This window comes from Bombina bombina, chromosome 5 (genome assembly GCF_027579735.1).
Source record: "Bombina bombina isolate aBomBom1 chromosome 5, aBomBom1.pri, whole genome shotgun sequence".
NCBI lineage: Eukaryota > Metazoa > Chordata > Amphibia > Anura > Bombinatoridae > Bombina > Bombina bombina.
In genome coordinates, this window is record NC_069503.1 from 452,579,451 (window position 1) to 452,588,527 (window position 9,077).

Sequence of the window (9,077 nt, forward strand, 5' to 3'; positions counted from 1 at the left end):
ACTACATTTAGACACCAATCAGCAAGTGCTACCCAGCTGCTATACCAAAAATGGGCCGGCTCCTATGCTTACATTTCTGCTTTTTCAAATAAAGATAACAAGAGACATTAATAATAGGAGTAAATTAGAAAGTTGCTTAAAATTGCATGCTCTATCTGAATCATTAAAGTTTAATTTTAACTAGACTATTCCTTTAAGCAATTATTAACCAAATAACCGATGTATGCTTTAGAATATACTGCACAAATCCACTGACATTGCAGCAAAATTGTGTTTAAAGGGATATTTGTCTGTAATCCCTTCACAATTAACTAATTTATTTATTGAAAATAAATTAAAGTTGTAATACACATTCACTATTTATTTTTATTGTTTTTGTTTATTCCTCTGTATTTGTTTCATATCCCTTAAAGTGTCTGGGTTTAACTTAAAAAAAAATTCCCCATTAAGGCCTAACTTAAAGAGGCAGGAAATCCCAACATTCTCTTTCATGATTTGAATAGGCCATACAGTTTTAAACAACTTTTAAATGTACTTCTCTTATCAAATTTGCTTAATTTTCTTGTTATCCTTTGCTGAAGGAACAGCATTGCACTACTGCCATCTAGCTGAACACATCTAGTTAGCCAATCACAAATTGCCAGTAGTGATTCTGTGTTTACACAGCATTGAGATTATAGCTACAACTGCACTTGCGCAGTTGAAATTGTATTGATGCGGCTTCAAAACTCCAAGCAGCTTGCTTATAATAGATTTAATAGGACATATGGTGCAGTCCCGATTGGACAATGCACCTGCCAATGAAATAGAGATTACTGAAATCTCAAATGGAGGCAGCTGGGGCACAGTTAATGGAGCAGATTTATAAATTAAGGTTTTGTATGAAAAAAGTTTATTTAAAAAAAAAAAAACAACACAAGCACTGCTGTGCTTATATTGAGTAATATTAACTAAAGTATAGTTGAATTTACCATCACTTCAAAAGTCAAACACTAGTAATAGTGCAGTGTGCACTATGAATATCGTAAGCCCGCACCTAGAATAGCCCACAATATGGTATTACATGTGAATTGTGAAACAGAATTATCTGTATTATAATGGGGAAACATTGCTGGCAGTGTCTAATGTGCTAAACAATATCCGCCAGCTTAGGTGAACCTTTTTATACATCTCCATCTCGCTACCCTCTCAGTATCATGGTTAACAATTGTAGGAAATCTATTGAATGTACAGAGAAATTTATTATTTGAACTATTACTAAACAGAAACCATCTTTATATTTACTGAATGCACAGTATGTGTTGTGTAAACTTGCCCCCTCCCCACTGCTGAGTTCCGCATTCCCTGGCAGTGTGGACATATTTTAAAAAGGCAGAAATCCTTATACTTTCCTATGGAAGGTACATCTCCACTTGCCTGGCCAGCGAGGGTAAATCCCCTTTTTTATGGTATTTCACGATACTGAAATGAGCATTTCTATTGGATCTGACAATCTTTTTATCGTTCCACCCAAAGTGAGAACACTTTGACGCAATATTTGCAAAAATTTCTGACATTAATTTATCTAGGTCATAGTTATTATTATTAATAGTAATAATAATGAAAGAAAATGAATAACTGAATTGTTTTTTGTGCATCTATCAAAAATATAATGTTTCTTGATACTGAATATCAATGTTTTATATTCTTCACAGGTATTACAACGATTTTTCACAATGTACTGAAAACAGCTCTTTATCTGTTGGTTGCTTTTGGCCGAACTCCTTAGTAGAAGCATTCATCACTGGGATTCATAAACATTTTTTTTCAAACTGTACATCAGATGAAGAGAAATGGGAAGATCCACCGGACGAAATTCTTACAACCCTAATTTTAATACCAGTATTTTTGACTGCTGCTATGATCAGTTTGGTGGTTTGGTGCAGTAAGAGAGCAGACATCTTTGGATAAATTCAATTTTCCAGATTTGGTTTCTAAAACTTTGTGATAAGCAATTTGACCCAGCAGAAAGACTTTACTGAAAATGAATTTCAGATGAAGTATATGTTACTTTGTTGCTTTTGTCATTCTGTCACTGTTACATGCTGACATCTTCTGGAACCAGATACTTACAATGCATACACAAATGAATTGATCTGTTACAAAGTTGGAGTCACATTGTGTCTCTTGATTCACTGCATTATAATTTTTACAATTTCTTGGCATTTAAAGCTCATTTCCTTCAATTCATATGCCACCACTGTTTACATCCAGATGGATTGTTGATGGATTTGTAAGCTATTTAAACTCCCTTGACTATAAAGATTTTTACAGCAAGGATACATTTAAGGTCAAGCTGGAGGAAGCAGTTACAGATGTTGTTCTAGAATATTGTTTGGGTGCAGTAAACTTTGTCTTAGACACAAAATAAAGAAACACAGAATTACTCCCTGTACTTTAATTTACAGGAATAGAAGTTTATTCAATCAATAAGTATATTTCAAATACATGGATTATTGTATATCTTCACACAATTGATCATGCCCTAAGTTATATAATGACATCAAATACATAGTGTATGTTATAAAGCACTATATATGTTTATAATACATATTTACAGAACATTTAGAACTGCCAGTGTATTAGCAAAGTTTGCATTGTTTTGCAGTATAGGCACACACACCTTGCAAAGCCTCTTTAGAATTGTTTATCGTATCTCATTTTTTTGTGGTTAATTAGGAACAGACATAAATGAGCTCATGTGCTGAGAAAGCAATCACTGTGCAGAATGGTAAAAGGAATCTGCAGGGCACACAACAGCCTCAAGGGAGGTAAAGGAAAAAAATTTAGAGGTAAATTGCAGGGAAATCATGCAAAATAAGCAATGAAAGTCATTTTATTTATTTATTTTTTACTATGCCTAATTTAAGATTAACAAGAAATTAAAATAGTAAATAAATTAACTAACTGTATATCATTAGGCTTACTTTTTAATTATTTTTAAAGGGACAGTATAGCCATAATTAGACATTCATGCATATAATTTTAATTTCATTTACATGTTTAATTCATAGTGCTCCATATATCAGCTTGGGACCCCTTGTGGTGCAGGTTTCCTGATACAAGCCTGCAACCATAAGTTAATAAGCAGAGGTGGTTGTATAGAATTATCCCAGGCTAATTTGTCTGGGGTGATTGACAAGCCCTGCTATCCTGCAATTGGTTGCACAAGGGCAAGGGGTCAGTGCTGCAACAGGAATTGCTTAAGCAATGTTAAATTCAGGCAGCAGGTGCTATTTTACATCCCAAAATCTGGATGGTCACTTTCCCTGGTTGGGAATTTAGCCTACACACTGCTTAATAAATTAAGGAGAATGTCCAGACAGCAGCACCAATGTAGTTACAAAATGGCTTTATTACATAAAGGCAAAAGACATCAAATCCAATAAATGAAACCCATATTGTATATCCTGTGGAATATCATAATATGTTTTAATACATAACACCCCAATTAAAATCCAGTATTAGAGTAGAGCAGCAATTCCTCAACCCGGGAGTCAAAATTTAGTGTTTGGGAGTGTAGCATAATGTAGAAGATTTTATTCCTGGTGAAAAGCTTATCACAAACTGTATTTACAAATACTACTATAGAGTTGTGTGTCCGTAATTTCCTCAGACAAGGGCTGTGATACCCCAGTGTCACATGACTACTTAATTGAGAATCAGTAAATTATAATAAATAAGATCAGGGTAATTATTATATTTGCCACTTCATATTAACCCAATAAGTATGTGCTTAGTTTTATATTAAACACTATATGCAACAGCAATATTTAAAACTCCATGAGATCACTGATGTAATAAAAAATAACTGTCTGAGATCTGTGGTTGATTTATCTGTCCTGTTTGTAGAAAAACAAGATACAGATATGGTTTATTTATGATGTTTATAATTACAAGTGGCTTTTTTTAATTGTTAAATATAAATACATCTTTAGAATCTACAGCATAACATAAACATAGATAATACAATAAGAGATAGATTATTTGCTGTCTCTGTTCAACTAGAAAATAAAATGTGACTTATAAACAAAAGGAATAGTCCACAGTGACGATCTTTGTGTGTAACTTTATTAAAATTCCAGTCTCATAACCTATCGGCACTATGCACTTAAAGGTCACTAAAAACATTGTCTCAAGAAAGGAAACAGTAATCGTTCTCAGGACTGAAATACAAACAAACAAAAGAACTTTACAATGCACCTTTTACATTCGCTACCTTTTTCTTTTTATTATTTTTAACAATTATTATTATAGAAAATATCATAATCTCTAGGAATATACATTTGTGTTTTTCGTTAGCAAGCAAATCCCAAAAATGGCCACCAACAGTGGCATCAGCACTTTTTGGAGCCGGGTTTCCTAGTGAAAGTATAACACATATAGATCTGGGTTTGCATATATGTGTTGCACTTTCACAAGGAGAAATACTGGGCTCCCAAAAACAGACCGAATGCCACTAGGTGGGGTGGCTATTGATGACATTCCCCCTTGACATGTTGTGGGTTGTTCAATTCCAAATTCAGTATTGTAAATTAATTTATTGTAAATAAATATACATTTTATACTTACATCACATATTGAATTTTGTGAGAAGAAAGGATACATTGAAATTAAAAAATTATTTTAATCAGCTCAGTAAAACTTTAATACATTAATACTTAGTTTAAAATGATAGTAGTAAAAACATTAAAAGAAACCAGTCCCACGCAATAGCGAAAGGGCTATGATTTACTGTTGAGAAAATGTGAGTTTTCTTTTGTGCTCTCTTTTGTTCATTTGAGTCAAGTTTTCAAGAATAGAAAATTCTATTTACAAAGTTTGTCAGCTTAAACGGGACATTTTTATATATGCATCTGAAATTATTCCACTGAAAAATAAAATGTTTGTTATGCAGTCCTGCGGACACACATCATGAAAAGTCTGTTGAATGTTGCTTTATCTTATTTCATGTGCTGTGGCCAATTAGGAGTCAATATAAATTACACCACTGTTTTCAGCATAAAATTGCAGGAAAAGCAGACAAAATAAATAATGAAAGTGCAATAAATAGATTTAAAAACATTTTGACTAGATTACAAGCAGAGCCCAATCGATAGTGAAGGGCGATTTGTCTTTTGTGGTACATTGCACCAAGAATAACGCACCATCTGGTATAAGACGTGGATGGCTAAATATTTTTATCAAATCATCTTATCATAGCTGAAACCATTTTATAGTGCCCTATGCTTTTAATAGCTAGAGCAGGGAGCAATATTAACTCTTTCATTGCTCTCATATCACAAGTGGTAAGTTAAGTGTTGTGCACAAGCAAAATTTAAAATGCCACTGTAAAATTTAGCGCTTTTAAAGACCTAAACCCCCCTCTTTTTTATTAACATTTTAGCACATAATTATGAAGAACTCCACTATTTGTGGCTTAGCTCAAAATCTGTTTAGCACTTGAGCAACATATCCGGCGCCCCATAGAAGTCCAAGGATTGTGATTGAATCCTATATAAAATTTATCAATGTCTGGCAGACATGATACGCTGTAGCGTATCATGTCCGCCAGACATTGTTTAATGCCAACAGCATACGCTCTCTTCATTTAACATTGCACAAGGAGTTCTGGTGAACTGCTTGTGCAATACCGCCCCCTGCAGATTCATATGCGATCGGGTCGGATTGATATCTGCATCCTCAGAGGCAGCGGACGAGTTAAGAAGCAGCGGTCTTAAGACCGCTGCTTCTTAACTCCTGTTTCCGGCAAGCCTGAAGACGCGCGCGGAAACAGGGGTATCTGGCCCTATTCGGGCTATGATAAATCGGCCCCTATGTTAATTACAGAGGTAATATTCTTCTTAGGAAGCTTTGGGAATTTCAGCTCCTGAGTGGAAAATGGACAGTGATTGGCTGCTAAATACTTTTGCCACTCCTGATTGGCTAACAATTTATATCATGATGGGAAATTTGCAAACAAGCAAACCTAAAACTATGTGTTTAACCTTTTGTGAATATTGACTACAAAGTAAGCTACAGCGAATAATGTAAAAATGTCATGCCCTTATAAATTATGAGTATGTCAATTTGTAACTAGTTGCCAAAGTCAGCTTCCATATATTTAGCCATCTGGGTGAATTATAGAGCACTGGACTGAAACGCAAATATACTGGAGTCTCACATAACAAAGCCTTGTCTATGTATTGCAAATGACAGGAATATTTTTTTATCTCAAAAATATCCAACTCACAGAGTCTTTATATTTGTCCTGTACCACAAAGAGGGACATGCAGCCTTCTGTTTGGCCTCTTAAATGACACAGGGCATATTGCTATGTAATTAAAAATATTTAGATTCAGAGTGATCAGGAAACCGAACAAAAACAATATTCTTGCTACCTTCTTAACGGTGTTACTAGACGATGTTTCTTAAAAAAATCCCTCTAATATAAGTAAAATCACAAATAGCTAAAGTGTCAATTAAACATTCACAAGTTGGCTAAAAAGTATGTGATTAATCTTGCAAACTAAAAGTGAAAAGTATGTCAGATTTGTATTCTTAACTTGTATGTGTAATATCCAATTTTAGTCACTACAGAATCCCAGAGGGATCACATCTGAAAACAACGCGTTTTGGATAAACTCCTTCTCAAATCTCAAGCTCTTAGATGTGATTCCTCTGGGTTTTATTATCAGCTAGCTAAGGCCGACCATGGCTTTCCCAAAGAGTGTAGTTGTTTCTGAGACAAGAACTACATTTCCGCAATAACGAGGAAGCAGTTTTTTATGGTGTGAGATTCATAACCAGATAATAGGAGGAGGTTCTAACTTGAAAGTTTCTGCTACCACACAAATGCTGGTGTAAGTAAAAAAGTGCACCATTCATGTTGGTACATTGATATATTGTTGACAAAGCATTTCTACTATTGCAGAGGATCCCTCATATATGCCAGTCTGCTTTGGAACTTTTATGGATTATGGACTTTTGAGAGATTGATTTTTTAAAATTTATTTCACTGTATGGAATATTTTAACTGCGTTTAATTTTGGAGTATGATTGATATTTATACAATTATAAGTTTTAAAATATTTAAAAAAATGTTTTTTTAACTTTGCTTGCTAGCTTAGGAAGAAAATATGCATGTGCTGAAATAGGATACTACACATAAAAGTTAAAGGAACAGTAAAGTCATAATTAGACATTCATGATTTAGACAGAACATACAATTTTAAACTATTTCAAATAATAGAAGTAAATTGGAATTAGCTTACTTCACTTGTTAACCATTGCTGAATTGTTTATCTAGGAACGCTCAGGAGCAGCAAAGAACCTAGGTTCTAGTTGCTGATTGGTGGCTGCATATACAGTATATATACTGATTGTCATTGGCTCACCGAAATATAAGTGAAGTAAAAAAAGTGAACAATAATAATAAAAGTGATTAGCCCAGAAATAGATTCACTGCACTTTAATCAAAGGATAAATGCAGCAAGAAGAAAAGTGACTTTGTGTAAGGTGAATTATTTTCTTCCAGGTTTCAGTAAATGTTAAGAGAGAAGAAGAATTAGTGCAATACTATCACAGTCTCTGTTGAAAACAATGATAGGATACAGAGTAACTTCCAAGAACCCCAGCGTACTCTTTGCTCGAAAGCTATGAGTCCCACACAAGACTTGTATAAAGTCCCAAAACTGACGATAGACCCTGTCTCTTCAAGTGACACCTAATTAACCGCAAGTCCTCTTATCCAACACGCGTTTCACCAAAATTACTGTTGGCTTTTAAAGGAATCATTTACTCTGTGCATACTTAGAGATGGGTCAACAACCACCCCTATCATTGTTTTAAACCTCAACTTACACAAGTCACTTTTCATCATGCTGCATATATCCTTTGATCATAGTGCAGAAAATCTATTTTTGGGCTATTTGTGATTTCACTTATATTTGAGGGATTGTTTAAGAATCATTTTCTAGTTACACCATTAAGAAAATAGCAAGAACATTGTTTTTGTTCCGTTTCCAGCGCACTCTGAGTGTAAATATTTTTAGTAACATTGGACAGCTTTTTGGGGGAATAGCTATTTTTGAGTGCTTTGGTTTATTACCCAGCACAATATTCAATCAACTGCTAGTATTGTGTATATTCCTATGTAATGCAAGATCTTAAAAAGCAGTTCAAATTGTTATTGTGTTAGCAAACTTTGCAAGTTAAGAGTAGTCACTGGATACACCCTGACATATAATGCTAAGCCCCTTTACAGGCTAATGAAAGTTAGTGAAAAAATTGCACATTTCTGAGGTAAATTTCAGGAAAGCAAAACAAAATAAATAGTTAATCTAAATTGTACTTTTTATTATTTGTAACTCAATATTCCATGGGGAATTCATTTTGAAATAAATATCTATTTAAAAGAACATTATAGTGCTTGTAGAAATACAGAAGCAGGGACACTATTCAGCTTGCTGTTGTATTTCCTCCTGTACTTGCCGCTCTCTTCAAAGCTACTCTCTTATTTTAACCCTTTAAAAGAGCTAGTTAGTGAAGTTCTGCAACTTCACACTTGGCACTGCCATCTTGGAATTTAAGTTTTCTTGTATCTTCTGACAGAAGGGAGGCACATTCACAGATCAGTGACATTGTTGTCTTCTTGACAAGACAAATCATAGTGTGCACAAACTGAGAGGGAGCTGTACATTTTAGTATTGTTGCTCTTAATTATTCCTGAGGGCTTTTTATATTTGTTTTGTCATTTGTAAACTGTACTTTCTATTATGTAACCTAATCTAAAGTGCAAAGAAGAACTGTCAAAAAGCCAGTAACATAACTGATCTGTGAAAGTGCACTGCTTCTGTCAAAGGATGCAACAATATGGGCGTTTCAAGATGGCGGCACCCAATGTAAAGATGCAGAGCTCTACCAACTGGCTTCTGTAATGAGTTAAAATAAGAGAACATCTTTAAAGAGATCTACATGTAAATGAGTGGCGAGTTGTAACCGTCCTACTGAAGTTTAAAGGGACAGTCAAGTCTAAAAAAACTTTCATGATTCAAATA

General features: G+C 34.2%; 1 protein-coding gene across 1 annotated transcript in view; it reads left to right on the plus strand.

Annotated features, from left to right (window-relative positions):
• Nucleotides 1–3,858, plus strand: part of RAMP3 (receptor activity modifying protein 3) — a 487,437-nt gene extending 483,579 nt beyond the window's left edge. The window contains exon 4 of the mRNA XM_053714330.1: nt 1,695–3,858. Coding sequence (XP_053570305.1) covers nt 1,695–1,950 — 256 coding nt within the window. The 3' untranslated portion in view covers nt 1,951–3,858. The remainder of the gene's footprint in view (nt 1–1,694) is intronic.
• The last annotated feature ends 5,219 nt before the right edge of the window (nt 3,859–9,077 follow it).